A 21,384-nucleotide genomic window follows, 5' to 3' on the forward strand; every position below is an offset into this window, starting at 1 on the left:
GCAGTATACCTCTTACTTTCAAGTGTTGTACAAACCATCTTGACATGAAGATTAGACCGACTATCACAATGCACTGAGACCTACATAGACATTTATATCTGATGCATCAGACATGTACATAGAAACTTCAAAGGAGACCTACTGGATGCCTATTGTATAGGCCTGGGTAAGCCAGCCAATGGCAGGCCAATGTGGTGGTAACAGGGAATTTGATAAAAGGATGTTGGTTTAGTGACACACCCTTACACTCTTCTCAGATAGAGCATAGCTGCCAGGCAACCCATTGACCTCTAACCTCTAAGAGTTTTTTAAACAACTTTATAAAAGCATGATATTGAATGCCCAATAACCAACATCAAAAAGCAATACAAGTTTTAATATATAGGCCTACTAGCCTAATTGTATGCCAGATTTCTCCGAGAGATGTCTAACAAACACGCATGTGCTTTAAACTGGTTCTAAACGTTATGCGACACCCGGATTCTGACAGCCCTGGGTGTTGAAATGACCGCAGCGGATGGCACTCCCAATGCCAACCATTTAGACATGCAAAAAGCACATTAGAAGAAAGAACAAAAATAAAAATTCACCTACCCCAATGTCGGGGGCGATGACATTCTGTAAAGCAATATTTAACACTTCAGTAGCCTAACTGTTGCCTAGTGGGCCCTTTGTTGTCTAGAATTTGGTGCTTGCTGAATAGTGCAAATTGATAATAGAATGAAACATAATCAAACACCGATTTTAACACATACTCACATTTGTTCCACTCTAAAAACGTTAGGCTGCACAACTTAATTTGTTACCGATAAACGCAACTTGTTCGTTACCGATGGCAGGTGGTATTGGCGCCTACGCGATGCGGGTGAATCATGATATTGACAGGCTTCGACGTCGTTTAGCCTACCGTAGCCTATCACACCAATCCAGTCCAAATGTAATTGCGTACAAAATGTCCAAGTTTAGAGCTTTTTTGGGAGTCTCCACAATACTGTCCCCAACTCCAACTCTCGCGCTCTGTGCAACCAACTGTCCAGTGCCAAACTCGGATTTCCATGACAAAGGCGCCCGTTCTTAGATCATTGCACTTGCTCAACAGTCTTTGTGCGGATTTTGTTCTCTATAAACTGGGCACAAAGACTGCCACTGCGAAATTTGGCCTGTTTCTCGGAGGAGTGGGACACCAATTCTTGAAGACATAGGCCTAGGCTACATACAGTACCAGTCAAAAGTTTGGACACAGCTACTCATTCAAGGGTTTTTCTTTATTTTTACTATTGTCTACATTGTAGAATAATAGTGAAGACATCAAAACTATGAAATAACACACATGGAATCATGTAGTAACCAAAAAAGTGTTAAACAAATCAAAATATATTTTATATTTGAGATTCTTCAAATAGCCAACCTTTGCCTTGATGACAGCTTTGCACACTCTTGGCATTCTCTTAACCAGCTTCACCTGGAATGCTTTTCCAACAGTCCTGAAGGAGTTCCCACATATGCTGAGCACTTGTTGGCTGCTTTTCCTTCGTCCGACTCATCCCAAACCATCTCAATTGGGTTGAGGTCGGGTGATTGTGGAGGCCAGGTCATCTGATGCAGCACTCCATCACTCTCCTTCTTCGTAAAATACACCATACACAGCCTGGAGGTGTGTCTTGGGTCATTGTCCTGTTGAAAAATAAATGATAGTCCCACTAAGCCCAAACCAGATGGGATGGTGTATCGCTGCAGAATGCTGTGGTAGCCATGCGGGTTAAGTGTGCCTAGAATTCTAAATAAATCACAGACAGTGTCACCAGCAATGCACCACCACACCATAACACCACCTCCTCCATGCTTTACGGTGGGAACTACACATGCAGAGATAATCCGTTCACCCACACCGCGTCGCACAAAGACACATCGGTTGGAACCAAAAATCTCCAATTTGGACTCCAGACCAAAGGACAAATTTCCACCAGTCTAATGTCCATTGCTCGTGTTTCTTGGCCCAAGCAGGTCTCTTCTTATTATTCGTGTCCTTTAGTAGTGGTTTCTTTGCAGCAATTCGACCATAAAGGCCTGATTCACACAGTCCCCTCTGAACAGTTGATGTTTGATGTGTGTGTGACTTGAACTCTGTGAAGAATTTATTTGGGCTGCAATTTCTGCAATTTCTGAGGCTGGTAACTCTAATTAAACTCTACAGCTGAGGTAACTCTGGGTCTTCCATTCCTGTGGCAGTCCTCATGAGAGCCAGTTTCATCATAGCACTTGATGGTTTTTGTGACTGCACTTGAAGAAACTTTCAAAGTTATTGAAATGTTCCTTATTGACTGACCTTCATGTCTTAAAGTAATGATGGACTGTCGTTTCTCTTTGCTTATTTGAGCTGTTCTTGCCATAATATGGACTTGGTCTTTTACCAAATAGGGCTATCTTCTGTATACCCCCCCTACCTTGTCACAACACAACTGATTGGCTCAAAAGCATTAAGAAGGAAAGAAATTCCACAAATTAACTTGAAATGCATTCCAAGTGACTACCTCATGAAGCTGGTTGAGAGAATGCCAAGAGTGTGCAAAGCTGTCATCAAGGGAAAGGGTGGCTATTTGAAGAATCTCAAATCTCAAATATATTTTGATTTGTTTAACACATCTTTGGTTACTACATGATTCCATATGTGTTATTTCATAGTTTTGATGTCTTCACTATTATTCTACAATGTGAAGAATAGTAAAAATAAAGAAGAACCCTTGAATGAGTAGGTGTGTCCAAACTTTTGACTGGTAGTATAAGTGCTTGGTGTTTCAGTGCATTTTGTCCAAACATGGAATGAAAATATCTTAGACCAGTAGCTAGTCTGTTGTTATTTAGGATATCTAGCTTTAAAAAAGGCTATCTTACCTTCACAAAATTTGGCGTGGATAATGTTTTAGACAATTGGGCTTCTTATTCACTGAATACTTTGTGAATCAACCCTGTGTCAGTGCACTGGATGAAAGGTCTTAGTTTTGAGGCAAGGTTAATGCCGGTTCAGCACTTAGCTGTACATTGGGTGTGTCTCTGACTCACCTGTGTGCAGAAACATGCACGCACGCACACACACAGTTCCAAGGACAGGCCCGCTCAGCTGAAAGTATGTGTGGATGCGCACAGTTCCAAGGACAGGCCCAGCTCAGCCAAAAGTGTGTGTGGGTGCGCGCGTGGTACAGATTAAATGCAGCATGAAGGCATGTATCTCAGCACAGCGCCATATTTAACCCAACAACAGAGGGTAGGAGGGAGGGAGAGAGGGAACTTAAGAGAGAAAGAAAGAGAACCCCCCCACAAAAAAACAATACTGTCAGGGGGTCAGTGTGATGCGGTATGACGAAGTCAGGCGCAGGACACAGAGCTAATCGAAAACGTACTTTACTCGTAGGTAACGTAAATAACATAACCTCCACGCAGGGAGGAACAAACCCGCTCACCAGACGACAACCAAACATGAACAAACACGTACAAAACACAGTGGAAGCAAGAGGGTTAAATAGGGAAGAAATCAATACATAATGGGAACCAGGTGTGAACAATAAAGACAAAACAATTAGAACACAGAAACATAGATCGGTAGCAGCTAGTACTCCGGCGACGACGAACGCCGAAGCCTGCCCGAGCAAGGAGGAGGAGCAGCCTCGTCTGAATCCGTGACAGTACCCCCCCACCCCCCCCTTGATGCGCGGCTCCAGCCGTGCACCGACACCGGCCTCGGGGACGGCCAGGAGGACGCGGCGCAGGGCGAGTCGGATGACGACGGTGGAAATCCCTCAACATAGAGGGATCGAGGATGTCCCTCCTAGGGACCCAGCACCGTTCCTCCGGACCGTACCCCTCCCACTCCACGAGATACTGCAGGCCCCCCACCCGACGCCTCGAATCCAGGATGGAATGGACCGAGTACGCCGGTGCCACCTCGATGTCCAGTGGGGGCGGAGGAACCTCCCGTACCTCAGACTCCTGGAGTGGACCAGCTACCACCGGCCTGAGGAGAGACACATGGAACGAGGGGTTAATACGATACTCAGGAGGAAGCTGTAACCTATAACAAACCTCGTTCAATCTCCTCAGGACTTTAAATAGCCCCACAAACCGCCGACCTAGCTTCCGGCAGGGCAGGCGAAGGGGCAGGTTTCGGGTCGGGAGCCAGAGCTGAGGTTCTTCGAAAAGAAAGCACAGGGGCGGAGTTTTGGTGGAGTACCCGAGCGCTGAGACAGTGCAGCTCCTATCCCAGCCTCGGATGCGTCCACCTCTACTGTGAATGCTAAGGAGGGATCCGGATGAGCCAGCACTGGAGCCGAGGTAAACAGGTCCTTCAGGTGACCAAACGCCCTGTCCGCCTCGGCTGACCACTGCAGTCACACCGGTCCCCCCCTCAGCAAGGAGGTAATGGGAGCCGCTACCTGACCAAAGCCCCGGATAAACCTCCGGTAGTAGTTAGCAAACCCTAAGAATCGCTGCACCTCCTTAACCGTGGTTGGAGTCGGCCAATTACGCACGGCCGAAATGTGGTCAATCTCCATCTCCACCCCTGACGCGGACAGGCGGTGCCCTAGGAAGGAGACAGACTTTTGAAAGAACAAACATTTCTCCGCCTTGACGTACAGGTCATGTTCCAACAGTCGACCAAGCACCTTGCGCACCAGGGACACATGCTCGGCTCGTGTAGCGGAGTATATGAGAATATCATCTATATACACTACTACACCCTGTCCGTGCAGGTCCCTGAAAATCTCATCTACAAAGGATTGGAAGACTGATGGAGCGTTCATCAACCCGTACGGCATGACGAGGTACTCATAGTGCCCAGATGTGGTACTAAATGCCATCTTCCACTCATCTCCCTCCCGGATACGCACCAGGTTGTACGCGCTCCTGAGATCCAATTTTGTGAAGAAGCGCGCCCCGTGCAATGACTCCGTCATACTAGCAATGAGCGGTAGTGGATAACTGTACTTGACAGTGATCTGATTGAGACCCCGGTAGTCAATGCACGGGCGTAAACCTCCATCCTTCTTCTTCACAAAAAGGAGGAGAGGAGACAGGTGAAGTGGATGGCCGAATGTATCCCTGCCCCAGAGATTCGGAGACATATGTTTCCATAGCCGCCGTCTCTTCCTGTGACAGGGGATACACGTGACTCCGGGGAAGTGCAGCGCCTACCTGGAGATTTATCGCACAATCCCCCTGTCGATGGGGTGGTAATTGAGTCGCCTTCTTTTTACAGAAGGCGAGAGCCAAATCGGCATTACAGTGGGGGAAAAAAGTATTTAGTCAGCCACCAATTGTGCAAGCTCTCCCACTTAAAAAGATGAGAGAGACCTGTAATTTTCATCATAGGTACACGTCAACTATGACAGACAAAATGAGAATTTTTTTTCCAGAAAATCACATTGTAGGATTTTTAATGAATTTATTTGCAAATTATGGTGGAAAATAAGTATTTGGTCAATAACAAAAGTTTCTCAATACTTTGTTATATACCCTTTGTTGGCAATGACACAGGTCAAACGTTTTCTGTAAGTCTTCACAAGGTTTTCACACACTGTTGCTGGTATTTTTTTGGCCCATTCCTCCATGCAGATCTCCTCTAGAGCAGTGATGTTTTGGGGCTGTCGCTGGGCAACACAGACTTTCAACTCCCTCCAAAGATTTTCTATGGGGTTGAGATCTGGAGACTGGCTAGGCCACTCCAGGACCTTGAAATGCTTCATACGAAGCCACTCCTTCGTTGCCCGGGCGGTGTGTTTGGGATCATTGTCATGCTGAAAGACCCAGCCACGTTTCATCTTCAATGCCCTTGCTGATGGAAGGAGGTTTTACTCAAAATCTCACGATACATGGCCCCATTCATTCTTTCCTTTACACGGATCAGTCGTCCTGGTCCCTTTGCAGAAAAACAGCCCCAAAGCATGATGATTCCACCCCCATGCTTCACAGTAGGTATGGTGTTCTTTGGATGCAACTCAGCATTCTTTGTCCTCCAAACACGACGAGTTGAGTTTTTACCAAAAAGTTCTATTTTGGTTTCATCTGACCATATGACATTCTCCCAATCCTCTTCTGGATCATCCAAATGCACTCTAGCAAATTTCAGACGGGCCTGGACATGTACTGGCTTAAGCAGGGGGACACGTCTGGCACTGCAGGATTTGAGTCCCTGGCGGCGTAGTGTGTTACTGATGGTAGGCTTTGTTACTTTGGTCCCAGCTCTCTGCAGGTCATTCACTAGGTCCCCCCGTGTGGTTCTGGGATTTTTGCTCACCGTTCTTGTGATCATTTTGACCCCACGGGGTGAGATCTTGCGTGGAGCCCCAGATCGAGGGAGATTATCAGTGGTCTTGTATGTCTTCCATTTCCTAATAATTGCTCCCACAGTTGATTTCTTCTAACCAAGCTGCTTACCTATTGCAGATTCAGTCTTCCCAGCCTGGTGCAGGTCTACAATTTTGTTTCTGGTGTCCTTTGACAGCTCTTTGGTCTTGGCCATAGTGGAGTTTGGAGTGTGACTGTTTGAGGTTGTAGACAGGTGTCTTTTATACTGATAACAAGTTCAAACAGGTGCCATTAATACAGGTAACGAGTGGAGGACAGAGGAGCCTCTTAAAGAAGAAGTTACAGGTTTGTGAGAGCCAGAAATCTTGCTTGTTTGTAGGTGACCAAATACTTATTTTCCACCATAATTTGCAAATAAATTCATAAAAAATCCTACAATGTGATTTTCTGGATTTTTTTTTCAATTTGTCTGTCATAGTTGACGTGTACCTATGATGAAAATTACAGGCCTCTCTCATATTTTTAAGTGGGAGAACTTGCACAATTGGTGGCTGACTAAATACTTTTTTCCCCCACTGTATGTGCATGGTGGAGACCTGGTTTGGACTTTCCACCGTAGTTGCCCCTATGGAAACACCTACACACCTCCCTGAGCACTGACTTGACCATCCCTTGAGAGCCCTTTGTTGCCATGAAATCGTGGGGTCATGAGAAGTTAACCAGGGAAGCCCCAACACCACTGGAAACGCAGGAGAATCAATCAGATAGAGACTAATTTTCTCCTCATGACCCTCCTGCATCTTCATCCAGAGTGGAGCTGTGACCTCCCTAATCAGGCCTGACCCTAAAGGGCGACTATCTAAGGCATGTACAAGGAAGGGCACATCAACAGGAACCCGAGGGAGCCGGGTGGATGGTAGCCAGATAGAGCTCTACCTGGAGCAGAAAACCCTGGCACCCGGCAGCTGTACCATCGTATGCCCTCGGGAGCGAGAGCCGAATCCCACTGGACCCAGGTGACATAGGGGTGGACAGTGGTGTGGATGGTTGTGTAGTTGGAGGAGGTGTAGAATAACCACCTCTCTCCCATCGCTCCATGGTGTTCAACACGCACTCCACTGCGATGCCGAGAGTCTGGATCATGGTCGCCTGCTGTTGGACACGTTCCTCCATTGATCCGGACGAAATGAATGTACCTGCTGACTCCATTTAAGGTGCGTGTTTCTGTCAGGGGGTCAGTGTGATGCGGTATGACGAAGTCAGGCGCAGGACACAGAGCTAATCGAAAACGTACTTTACTCGTAGGTAATGTAAATAACATAACCTCCACGTAGGGAGGAACAAACCCGCTCACCAGACGACAACCAAACATGAACAAACACGCACAAAACACAGTGGGAACCAGAGGGTTAAATAGGAAAGAAATCAATACATAATGGGAACCAGGTGTGAACAATAAAGACAAAACAAGTAGAACACAGAAACATAGATCGGTAGCAGCTAGTACTCCGGCGACGACGAACACCGAAGCCTGCCCGAGCAAGGAGGAGGAGCAGCCTCGGCTGAATCCGTGACAAATACTGACATAACATCAGTTTTGCATGTTATTTTGGCATTAATACGTGTCACATATCAGTTTGCAAACAATGCAAAAAAAAAATAGAAAATCATTGAGTTAATAAAGCCGCATACAAACATGGTCTCTTTTTTGTTTTCTTGAGTACGGCAGCTCCAAAATGCAGGTGTTTCAGCCTAGCTCAGTCCTTTCTGTGGTGGTGGGGCATGATTGGCTCAGTGTTCTGTCACTCATGGGGACACTAGTCACTGCCAAGTCTAAGGGTAGACCTAGAAAATTCAAGCCCTTTGGGTCCTGCCATAGAGTTACATAAGAAGTGCCTTCCAAGAAGGCTCAAGGTCATTGGCCACAGATAAAATGAGGTCAAATCACGTTATTAGTACAGTAGCTTTGATTGGACTGATCATGTCAACATCATACTTTCAAAATCTTAGCTAGCAGTCATCATCATGAATCAAGTCGACAATCTACTGGCAAATAATTTTTAATCCTTGTCATAAGATAAATAATGAAGAGAAATTATAGATAAAACGTATCGGTGCTCATCGGCCATTGGACATAAACATTACACAACAAGTTGGAAATTGCAAATTCAACAATGATGGCGCCGGAGGAGATGGCTGCCGTTTTACGGGCTCCTAACCAATTGTGCTATTAGGTGTTTTTTCGCGTTATTTGTAACTTATTTTGTACATAATGTTTCTGCCACCATCTCTTACAACCGAAAAGAGCTTCTGGATATCAGGACAGCGATTACTCACCTCGTACTGGATGAAGATTTTTTCTTCAACGAGTCGGACGCGAAGGATTTACTTCAGAAACCCGACAAGGCCCAAATCCCTGTCATTCGCAGGAGAAAAAGACAGAGATATCGGGGACGTAGGTCGGGGTGCCTTGTAAGGATCCGACGGCGAGTGGATAATCTGCCTCTTCCATCAGTCCTATTAGCCAACGTACAATCATTGGATAACAAAATTGACAAGCTACGATCACGAATATCCTACGAACGGGACATTAAAAACTGTAATATCTTATGTTTCACAGAGTCGTGGCTGAACGACGACATGGATAACATACAGCTGGCGGGGTTTACACTGCATCGGCAAGATAGAACAACGGCCTCCAGGAAGACAAGGGGTGGCGGTCTGTGTATATTTGTAAACAACAGCTGGTGCACAAAATCTAATATTAAGGAAGTCTCTAGCTTTTGCTCGCCTGAAGTAGAGTATCTCATGATAAGCTGTAGACCACACTATTTACCAAGAGAGTTTTCATCTATATTTTTCGTAGATGTCTATTTACCACCACAAACCGATGCTGGCACTAAGACCGCACTCAATGAGCTGTATAAGGCCATAAGCAAACAGGAAAACGCTCATCCAGAGGCGGCGCTCCTAGTGGCCGGGGACTTTAATGTAGGGAAACTTACATCCGTTTGATCTCATTTCTACCAGCATGTTAAATGTACAACCAGAGAGAGAAAAACTCTAGAACACCTTTACTCCACACACAGAGATGTGTACAAAGCTCTCCCATGCCCTCCATTTGGAAAATCTGACCATAATTCTATCCTCCTGATTCCTGCTTACAAGCAAAAACTAAAGCAGGAAGCACCAGTGACTCGGTCAATAAAGAAGTGGTCAGATGATGCAGATGCTAAGCTACTGGACTGTTTTGCTAGCACAGACTGGAATATGTTCTGAGATTCTTCCGATGGCATTGAAGAGTACACCACATCAGTCACTGGCTTCATCAATAAGTGCATCGATGACATCGTCCCAACAGTGACCGTAACCAGAAGCCATGGATTACAGGCAACATCCGCACTGAGCTAAAGGGTAGAGCTGCCGCTTTTAAGGAGTGGGACTCTAACCCGGACGCTTATAAGATATCCCGCTATGCCCTCCGACGAACCATCAAACAGGCAAAGCGTCAATACAGGACTAAGATTGAATCGTACTACACCAGCTCCGATGCTCGTCGGATGTGTCTGGGCTTGCAAACTATTACAGACCACAAAGGGAAGCACAGCCGCGAGCTGCCCAGTGACACGAGCCTTCCAGATGAGCTAAATCACTTCTATGCTCGCTTCGAGGCAAAGAACACTGAAGCATGCATGAGAGCATCAGCTGTTCCGGACAACTGTGTGATCACGTTCTCCGTAGCCGATGTGAGTATGACCTTAAAACAGGTCAACATTCACAAGGCCGCAGGGCCAGACGGATTACCAGGACGTGTACTCCAAGCATGTGCTGACCAACTGGAAAGTGTCTTCACTGACCATAGTGCCCTCAAAGCTCATCACTAAGCTAAGGACCCTGGGACTAAACACCTCCCTCTAAAACTGGATCCTGGACTTCCTGATGTGCCGCCCCCAGGTGGTAAGGGTAGGTAACAACACATCTGCCATGATGATCCTCAACACGGGGGCCCCTCAGGGGTGCGTGCTCAGTCCCCTCCTGTACTCCCTGTTCACCCATGACTGCATGGCCAGGCACGACTCCAACACGACGATGAGACAGCCTATAGGGAGGAGGTCAGAGACCTGGCTGTGTGGTGCCAGGATAACAACCTCTCCCTCAAAGTGATCAAGACAAAGGAGATGATTGTGGACTACAGGAAAAGAAGGACCAAGCATGCCCCCATTCTCATCGACGGGGCTGTAGTGGAGCAGGTTGAGAGCTTCAAGTTCCTTGGTGTCCACATCACCAACAAACTATCATGGTCCAAACACACCAAGACAGTCGTGAAGAGGGCACGACAAAGCCTATTCCCCCTCAGGAGACTGAAAAGATTTGGCATGGGTCCTCAGATCCTCAAGAAGTTCTACAGCTGCTCCATCGAGAGCATCCTGACTGGTTGCATCACAGCCTGGTATGGCAACTGCTTGGCCTCCGACCGCAAGGCATTAAAGAGGGTAGTGCGTACGGCCCAGTACATCACTGGGGCCAAGCTTCCTGCCATCCAGGACCTCTATACCAGGCGGTGTCAGAGGAAGGCCCTAAAAATGGTAAAAGACTCCAGCCACCCTAGTCATAGACTGTTCTCTCTGCTATCGCACGGCAAGCGGTACCGGAGCGCAAAGTCTAGGTCCAAAAGGCTTCTTAACAGCTTCTATCCCCAAGCCATAAGACTCCTGAACAGCTAATCAAATGGCTACCCGGGCTATTTGCATTGTCCCCCACCCACTCTTTTACGCTGCTGCTACTCTCTGTTTATTATCTATGCATAGTCACTTTAACTACACCTACATGTACATATTACCTCAATTACCTAACCGGTGCCCCCGCACATTGACTCTGTATCGGTACCCCCTGTATATAGCCTCGCTACTGTTATTTTTACTGTTATTTTACTGCTTTCATTTTTTAATTATCTATTGTTTACTTAATACTTATTTTTCTTAAAACTGCATTGTTGGTTAAGGGCTTGTAAGTAAGCATTTCACTGTAAGGTCTACCTACACCTGTTGTATTTGGCGCATGTGACAAATACAATTTGATTTGATTTGAGTGGTTTGGAAGGAATCGGTGACAGTGGCTAACTGCAAGCATTGCAAAGCAATCACTAGCCTGCTATTCAGTGGAGTGGCTGTGTGGTCCCAAATCTGGGATTAAGGGGCTCTTTTCCAAATTTAAAATGATAAACATTCAATATCAGCCATGCTGTCAATGAAGCATGATTTGTGCCGCGCTCAAAACAACTGTTAACTCGGAACTGCGAAAACTTGACTTCCAGTGAGTTGAAGACAACTGGGAAGTCGGGAATAAACGAGCTCCGACTGGGAAAATACGTTTTGAACGGTCATCCAACTCGGAATTGTAAATCCGGCCTCTTTCTCTTTCTTTGATGACAAAATTTGCCAATGAAGGACCGCCGAGCCACCTTCCTGTTCAAGTGAGCGCAGCACAACAAGGTGAGTCCAAAAAGGTATTGTATGCTGCTGCATAAATTATGTAATAGGCCAGGGAGATATGTATACTGTAGCTAAGAAAGTAATACTAAGTGTATGTTGTGTAGTAAGATGTTAGTAGCCCATGTGCCTCATCCTAATAATTTGGTCTATTTACCCCTCTTAATTTATTTTGCCAACTGTTCTGACTTGGTGGTGCACATGTAGACTTATAACCTGTTTTAGAGAAATGTAATCATCAAATATTGTAAGAGCTTTCATTGTCTGCTTATATGCACCCTTTATTTATCCTATGGTTCTGACTTGGTGTACAGGGAGAACACTGTAAGAACGTCCCATGTTCTGAATTCTGTCGCTGTACATTTCAAAAGTGCTAAACAAATAGTTATATTGACTATGTCCGTCCTAGCTCGCTCATTAATGTCTTAATCGAAATTACGGATTGCCTCTTATCCGCTTGTCGCCCCCTTATACCATAGTTTGTACATCTCAATTGTCATTAGAAACCACATTTTTTAAAGCAAGTCAGCCATATCAGCTGTGTTTTTTTAAAGGCAGTAAATGAGGCTGAATTAATTGTTTCGCTGCCAGACAAGGCTCCGCTGATAGCCAGGTGTAGCAGTGGTAAAATGTTGGGACAGCTTTATTTAGGCCCTAACAGTTTGTGGGCACCGTTTGTCACCGTTATAGTGCAATTAATGTATTGTTTAGTGTTGTGGCTTTGCTGGAATGCATCCTACTTTTTATTTTTTTGCCCCACCAAGATTTAAATGCTGAAATCGCCACTGCATAACATAGTGGGAGATTGAGAGGGGAAGAGAAGGAGAAAAGTAGTAGAAACTGTTTTTGCACAAGCAGAATAAAGATTAATGACATATTGAAACTCATACTGTTTTTTTTACTTCTGTTTCTAGTTCTCCAGACTCCACTCTCATCTGGTTTTAGTGTTCAGGAGCATCTTGGGAAGCCGAGCTAGTGATGGGATGCTAACCAGGAATGCTTGCCAGTGGCTCTGAACAGCATCTGTCAGACAGACATCTTCAATATTCATAGCTGACATTCCTGATAGACATATTAATATCTGGGGCCAAGTTAGCCTATTTCGCCTGACAAGCTGAAAAACACAGGAACTCCAGTCAATATAGACGGGTGGGTTGTTTAGCAACAGAACCGATGCATGCGCAACCATGAAGCAAAACAGAGGGGTTGGCATAGAATCAAAGGATTGTTGACATTTTGAAGACAAATTTGAAGACATAAACACATTTGCACAACGAGCACTTGATCGCTCTCAAATACATCATTATAGTTGTTGGTTAGCTAGCTACTGATTTTTTTGCCATATTAGCATAGACATGACAAGAGTCAAAACAAGACATGGTATCAATAACAAGATACAACGAGCCACTTACGATTCCCCACATGGCAGCTTCTTGTCATTGTTGCTAGCTATCTGACCATAACACAACACATGGACTTTTTTTTGTTGTTGTCATTTAGCAGACGCTCTTATCCAGAGCGACTTACAGTTAGTAAGTGCATACATTTTCATACTGGCCCCCCGTGGGAAACGAACTCACAACCCTGGCGTTGCAAGAGCCATGCTCTACCAACTGAGCTACAGGGGACTTCTGCCCAATCGACAGGCACACATTGTTATCATGACGTTGTCAGCTAACCCATCTATTCACTTAAATGTTTGTTCATTTGCAATGTCTCAAGATTAGTCTGAAATGCCATGACAGGGAACCTTAGATGTGTCTTAGTTCTCTTTCATGGCTTCCTTTGTTACCACCATATTGGCTTTCACCCTATACCCCCCTTGATGAGTACAGGCCTCTGTACTCATTAAGAGACAAACCAGCCACTTGTGACATCCTCAATACACTTATAAAGGATATTGCACAGAGGTTAAAGCAACAACAACAAAATCCCATGACTGAAACTTTAGTCGATCTCAGATCGATTGTCTGGGGCCAAGTTAGCCTATGCATGGTCTATATTATCAGATGTACTATTATCAATAAGCATTATCACCTGTAGCCCAACTGATGAAGCATAATAGCTATAAAATGTATAAGCTGAAGCATGGGTTTTGTCCATCTGCATTTAGCCCATTGGACACAACATCCTGATTGTTATTATTAATTATTATTGTTTAATTATAAATTATTATGAATCACTTTATATTACAAAGTACGTCATTGCCTTTTTAAGACTACATTGCCACTTTAAGAGCTCTGTTGTAGTGATTGATGAGAAATACGGCTCTTTTAACGGACTCTGATCTTTTCGACTCGTACAGTCAAAATAACAAATCTTTCGACTCATTTCGTTCATTTGAGTCAGTAATGGCCAGAGCACACAGGACCCCCTACCGGCGAACGATTAACTGAAAACTCGAGAGTCATGATTCTACGAGCCTCCCGTTCACATGTCATTCAGCATAGGGGGCTTATTGGAGCTGTCATTTGTGACTGACTTATAAACGTGTGCTTTAAACAACGTACATTTGTTGATTGCTAGGCATACAAATAAGATTATTTCTTGATACATTTGAAACGAGGTCTAGCTGTGGCTGCTACGGGACTAGAGTGTCTTGGGGGAATACATTGCTTGACTGCTGTGAGAGTGATCGATTCGTTCTCGAGTTTTAGTTTGTTGAGCAGAAACTGTGTATGTTTTGGTTCTACAAAGCTGTGTCCATCATAACATTCAAGAATCAATTAATTGTAGTAATTATTGTACCATGCGATCAATTATCAGTTCTTAACGTATTTGTATTCTCTACCGTCATGATCTACTTTCCTGCGCGCATATGACAGACAGTGGTCGGAGCACGTCTCTGGAGCGTGTACTAATCCTGCTGTAGGACTAATTGCGGCCAGCACTCGCACGTCAAACGTATGAACGAGTCACTCAGAAAAACGAATCATGTCTCGAGTTAGTAAAAAGAGTCGTTCAGAAAGAACGAATCGTTCGCGAACTGCACATCACTACTCTGTTGCGCAGCTGCGCCTAACCAGTGGTTCCCAACCAGGTACTAGGACCCCTGGGGGTAGGTCTTCTTGGCCTATCCACAGGGTACTTGAGAAGACTCATGAGACCATAGGCCTACTGGTAAAATGCACGAGATGGTACCTCAGGGGTAGGGCTACTCCATGTAGAGCAAAAATCAGTTGGTGGTAAAGTAACCGAAAACGGTTGGGAACCACCGCCTAAACCATGCTTGAAACTCCGGTTGTAAAACGATGCCACATGCGCAATTGAAGGATTAGATAAATAAACGTGGTAGCAATGTAAAACTTGGATCCCCTATTTTTTTAAACAAAGGCCAAAACTGCTATTAAATACATTTGCCAGAGCTGCTTTTAAAAGTGTTTTCCCGCGATTGAATTATGAATGGTTTTGCATTGACTGCTTGTCAGAATACATGTTTCCCTCCTATGGCGCTCGCAACTTGAATTCGCCTTGAGAGGAATATTATCTCGCATAGAACACACGAAAACATAGGCTTACAATGACTTTGCCAAGAGTTACAGTGGGCTACACACTGCTGTCTGAGTTGCCGATGTGGTGCGCATTATAGACTATTTTATTCCCTTCATCTAAATATCGGAGTATCAACAATCATGCATGTCAGTTCAGTGCACACAGCTCAACAGAGAAAATACAATATTTGAGAATACATTTATGTCGTGAACAGACATGCTTATCTGTATTAGGCTGTCATCTCCAAACCACCCCCACGGAGATTTTTATTACAGATCTTTTAAAAAGTACCTCTCCAAAAACCATGACGGAAATCCGTCGCAGTTATGGATAACTTTAACCCCTGGGATATGGTTAAGGTTTACTACAGGCTTAAAAGCACTCAAATCTATTGTTGATATGGGGATCTGTTGAGGGTAAGCTGATCTAACTTGGACTGTAATTTACTAACTCAAGTAAATTACCCCGATTCTGAACTTTGACCTCTAGCGGTGCTTCAGAAGACTGTGGGGTGGGGTGGTGTGTTATCAAGAGAGGGATAAAAGAAAAGCAAGAGGTGAAGGATGGCTGTAAATCACAACCGCACCTGGCCACATAAATACCCAAAGTGCCCAGTAATGGAGGGAAGGATTGAGGGGGAGCGAGAACGTGGGTAGTGGATAGAAAAGAGACAGAAGGGTAGAAATTGAAGAGAGAGGAGAGCGAAAGAAAGGGAGAGACAGCTAGGCAGAAATTCCTCTGGCCAGATTCAGGCCAGTGGCTGCGGTCAATAGATCTGGAACACAATAACACAACCATTCCTTAATTTCCTGGACAGAACATTCAAAGCTTTATCCAGAGAACAGTATGAAAATAATTGTATGATAAAATACTACTTTCATCTTATGTTATGTATAGAAGACAGTTTCTGTTGAACCCAAGACAACCGTACAAGGGAAGCACACTCCGATTGAAAAGGCAGTATGACGTTCGTTTTATTTACCATACTATCATCAGTGATATGTACATTTGTAAAAAATATTCCGCTAAGCTCTTTGAATAGGCCATTGAAAATGAGACAAGAAACGTTGACGCAAACGTCCAGTCTGTGTTCCCCTTCAGCCTTACTACACCACATCCAGTACATGGTCAAAACATAGAGCCTAGGAAATAGCACAAATATACACTGTGGGTAGAAAGGTAATAATTTTGTAGAGCCCAAAAATAATATAAATATATACTGTACCATAACAGATGGGTTGATACTGTAAGAAACCATTGTACATGAGGATGGAATAGAGAAACTAACTCAAGTTTCAGTCATGAGGCTAGCAACTTATGACATAACTAGGCTACTTTCTAGGTAGGGTGGTTTTCCCAATGGATAGTCTTTAGCTAACACATAAACACTGTTTCTTGTCGACAGAAACAAACAGATCAATGCATACAGGGTGCTGACTGGAGAGCTGGATGAAAAAGGAACCTTATATTGACATCAATGCAGAAATGACAGAAAAATTATCTTATTGAATCTCAAGTCAGAATTGAGTCCTTTGACCATATGTTGTAGATCCAATCCCAGAGACTGACGGCAGTAGAGATGCAGAGGTCTTGTACAGCCAGGAGGGATGAATACAGAAATGTTCACGTGACATCCATATTATCTGAAGACATTCTCTCACTCTCCCTCTTTTTGCATTTAGTAATACAGTCACACAGCTCCATGCACACTCACACACTTCTCTCTCTTACACACATCCATCCATTCAAACACACACACTTCCTCATGCCGGTTCACTGCTTGGCTTTCTTCTGGATGGTGCCAACGGCGGAGATGACAGTGGTCTTGGTTCCACTGGCGGTGGTTGTCACGGAGACCACCCCTGGCAGGGTTGCCGTGGTAGTGAGCAGTGCGGGCTGGGCCAGGGTCACAGGCACTGCAGAGTCCCACTTACTCTTCCTCTTCTGAGCCTCTGCTGGGCGGGAGAGAGGACAGGAGAGAGAGAGAAATAGTGAATGGGAGAGAAGGGAAACCAGATATACTCTATAATCTTAACCTTTCTCTTTCAGGAAGGTCACAAACAAAAAATCAGTCAGGGATGATAATGTTTCTATGGGGTGTGGGGGCTCATCTCTCTGCCAGTGACAATAGAAGTGATGTTGGTGGTGATAGCTGTCTAGGGGTTGGGGCTAGGGGTTGATTTGGAACACAGTTGTGTGTGATGCAAGTGTACCTGTAGCTGTGGTAGTAGCTGTATTGGTGGTGGGAACTGCTGCATTGGTGGGGATTGTTCCCTTCTTAGTGCCCGTCACAAACTCAATCTAGGAGAGGAGAGAGAAGACAAAATACTTTATCATACTCATACTGCAGAGGGCTGAGCGGAGCCAGGCTGGGTTGTATTGACATGGTGTTGTGATGAGGCTTAATCTCTTGGCAGGACACTTCTCTGGAAGTGTGTGAAGGGAATAAACTAGAGGCAGCTGGTGGCAACATGCCCCTGACACACAGACTGATAAAGGAGAACGGCCCGGTCTGTGATTGGTAAAACAGTAAAGGAGAGGAGTAAATGTATGAACATGGTTGGCAAAGCTATTTTCTCTGAACAGGTACACTACATAGCCAAAAGTAATGTGGACACCCCTTCAAATGAGTGGTTTCGGCTATTTCAGCCACACCCGTTGCTAACAGGTAAACCATTTTTTTTAGCACACTGCCATGCAATCTCCATAGACAAACCATGGCAGTAGAATGGCCCATGAGCTCAGTGACTTAACGTGGCACCGTCATAGGATGCCACCTTTCCAACAAGTCAGTTTGGCAAATTTCTGTCCTGCTAGAGCTGCCGCGGTCAACTGTAAGTGCTGTTATTGTGAAGTGGGAATGTCAAAGAGCAACAACGGCTCAGCCGCAAAGTGGTAGGCCACACAAGCTTACAGAATGGGACCGCCGAGTGCTGAAGTGCTAAAATAGTCGGTCCTCGGTTGCAACACTCACTACCGAGTTCCAAACTGCCTCTGGAAGCAACGTCAGCACAAGAACTGTTCGTCGGGAGCTTCATGAAATAGGGTTCCAAGGCCGAGGAGCTGCACATAAGCCTAAGCTCACCATGTACAATGCCAAGCATCGGCTGGAGTGGTGTAAAGCTCGCCGCCATTGGACTCTGGAGCAGTGGAAACGCGTTCTCTGGAGTGATAAATCACGCTTTACCATCTGGCAGTCCGACTGACAAATCTGGATTTGGCGGACGCCAGGAGAACACTACCTGCCTGAATGCATAGTGCCAACTGTAGAGTTTGATGGAGGAGGAATAATGGTCTGTGGCTGTTTTAAATGGTTCGGGCTAGGCCCCTTATTTCCAGTGAAGGGAAATCTTAACACTACAGCATACAATGACATTCTAGACGATACTGTGCTTCCAACTTTGCTGCAACAGTTTGGGGAAGGCCCTTTCCTGTTTCAGCATGACAACACCCCCGTGCACAAAGCGATGTCCATACAGAAATGGTTTGTCGAGATCGGTGCAGAACAACTTGACTGGCCTGCACAGAGCCCTGACCTCAACCATATCGAATACATTTGGGATTAATTGGAACGCCGACTGCGAGCCAGGGCTAATTGCCCAACATCAGTGCCCGACCTCACTAATGCTCTTGTGGCTGAATGAAAGCAAGTCCTCGCAGCAATGTTCCAACATCTAGTGGAAAGCCTTCCCAAAAGAGTGGAGGCTGTTATAGCAGCAAAGGGGGGACCAACTGCATATTAATGCCCATGATTTTGGAATGAGATGTTCAACGTGCAGATGTCCACATACTTTTGGCCATGTAGTGTATATGTTTTTAACAGAGGTTGGGGATGGGGTTAAGAGGAGAGCAGGCATGGGTTTGTTTTGTGAGGTGGGGTTGAAAGCATGTGTATTGGAATTCAGGTTACCTCAGGTCCCCTCTTCAAGTCAATAAAAGCGCCCGTGTCCCTCACCTTCGTCCTGTCCTTCTTGGCTTTCTCCAGTTTATCCATCTCTACTTTCTGAGCTTTGGCTGCAGGGAGGGAAAGAAAACAGTTCAGCTGATAGGACTGCATCAGACTGGCAAGCACATGTAGCCACAAACAAGCACATATGCCTGTCCGCACACACACACACCAATGACTTCCTTACCCAGTGCCTCATAGTAAGAGTCCTCTGACCAGCCGTGAGGATCAAACATGTCTTTAGGGTAGTTGGTTCCCAGTTCATCAATGCCACAGAACTGGATGAGTTTCTCATAGATACTGCAAAGACACACATAGACATGTCAAGAAAAGTATCTGGAAAAGCAACCCGCATATCATCGATGTGATCATAACTCTGTGTGTGTGCCATGAATTAGTGTGCGTGTGTGTACCTGGGATTCCTGAACTCTTTCTTCTTCTGAATGTGGTTGTTTGTGTCAAAGTCTCCATGTAGATTCTTTTCATACAGCTTCTGGATCTTCTCCTGTTGACAGAAAATCAACATATCTGATCAATATAACATAAGAGTCAAATCCCCACTAGTATAGTTTTTACTACAAGCACTTTGTTCGTCTGGTGTGATGTGTATGTCTCACAAGCCTAGATATTTCAGTAAAGCCAGGTGCAGTTGTCCATAACTGGAACTGAACTTGCGACATTCGGCCTCCAAAGTTACCAGTGTATGAACCGCACCAAATGTCTGGTCAATTGGTAGAGGCGTAATGAGCTAGCTTAGCCACTACAGTGTGATAATCGATGAGCAACAAGGCAGCTGAACTTGGCAAAGGCTGAAGCCAGGGTCTTTACTCCAGCCTTGACCCATATATCTGACTGGGCTCTGAATGGAGCCATTGTGTGTCTGCAGTTTCTGATACCTTAGAGCAATATTTGGCAACCAGGCTCCAGGGAGACGCAGGGAGCTGGGCCTGTCAACTGGAGCCAGGGGTATCCACAATTATAAATTAGCCTTAAACGGACAAGATGGAGGATTGGAATGTTATGGCACTACTGTATCTACAGTACTCAAAACAGTAAGTTCAATTAGGCCAAATAGTAGGATAACAGTAGCGTTACGTTTATTTTTTGAGATACAATGGTAATGAGGCCCGTTACAATAATGAGGCATACTAACAACACAGACCACACCCTGGCTACTCATTGGCCTGAGTCTTAACTGTCCCCAGCCCTTCCTGTGTGTGTGTGCTGGTGTTTGTTGCAGCCTAAGGCAAGGTAGTGATTCATCATCAGTGATTCACCTGATAACGAATATACCTAGTCAGTTGCACAACTGAATTCATTCCACCAAAATGCGTCTTCCGCATTTAACCCAACCCCTCTGAATCAGAGATGTGCGGGGGGGGGGGGCTGCCTTAGTCGACGTCATCGGCTCCCGGCGAGCAGTTGTTGTGGGTTAACTGCCTTGCTCAAGGGCAGAACTGAATATTTTTTTCCACCTCAGGGATTTCAACCAGCAACCTTTTGGTTACTGGTCCAACGCTCTTAACCGCTAAGCTATTAAGTAGGTGTGTGTGCACACTATAAAGTGCTGAGCTGTTCACTCACCAAGTCAGTCATCCAAACCGTCACCTGCCTCAACACCTACCCAACAAGAACTACATTTACTGATCTAAGTGTTGCATATTTCTCCCTCATGGTTAGGGGTAAGATTTGGGGCGGATACGCCGATCCTAGATCTGTGCATGATGGCAATATCTACCGGGAATGCCAACTTATTTCTGAGGAAAACCTTGGACCAAAGTAAGGATTGAGAGACCAGAGACTGTGTCTAGAGGGATGGAATGTGGACTCTGACAGAGAGCTGACCACTGAGATGTTTTGTCTCTCTTCCTACATGTTGATGTTATTCTCCCACTGGAGGATTCTGCTCTCCAACAGTCTGGAACGTTCTTGAACATTTACCAACAACTGCAGAACACTGCTTGTCTGGCAGCTGGCATTGAACTCTGCTCAGACATTGGAAGGAGGGGCAATTTACAACCTGGAAACCAATATCTCAGACACACACCTTATCCGTTCTCATACCCTCGCCGATTTCAGTACATCATACACTTACCTGTCCGCTAGGGGTGTAACTGTTCACACCGAACCTTTCAGTACGGGGACCTCGGTTCAGTC

At 45.3% G+C, this 21,384-nt stretch overlaps 1 protein-coding gene across 4 annotated transcripts in view; it reads right to left on the minus strand.

Annotated features, from left to right (window-relative positions):
* Positions 1-16,230: 16,230 nt before the first annotated feature.
* sap30bp (SAP30 binding protein) overlaps positions 16,231-21,384 on the minus strand; it is a 40,501-nt gene continuing 35,347 nt past the window's right edge. Inside the window, exons 6-10 of one of the 4 annotated variants that reach the window (XM_084142063.1) lie at positions 19,641-19,732; positions 19,415-19,527; positions 19,237-19,295; positions 17,495-17,582; positions 16,231-17,236 (exon numbers count right to left, since the gene is read on the minus strand). In XM_084142063.1, coding sequence (XP_083998189.1) covers positions 17,055-17,236; positions 17,495-17,582; positions 19,237-19,295; positions 19,415-19,527; positions 19,641-19,732 — 534 coding nt within the window. In that variant the 3' untranslated portion in view covers positions 16,231-17,054. Of the gene's footprint in view, positions 17,237-17,494; positions 17,583-19,191; positions 19,296-19,414; positions 19,528-19,640; positions 19,733-21,384 lie in introns of all 4 variants that reach the window. The other 3 variants (XM_084142061.1, XM_084142064.1, XM_084142062.1) reach the window with 3 other exon arrangements.

Source organism: Coregonus lavaretus (assembly GCF_964263955.1).
Source record: "Coregonus lavaretus genome assembly, chromosome: 25".
NCBI lineage: Eukaryota > Metazoa > Chordata > Actinopteri > Salmoniformes > Salmonidae > Coregonus > Coregonus lavaretus.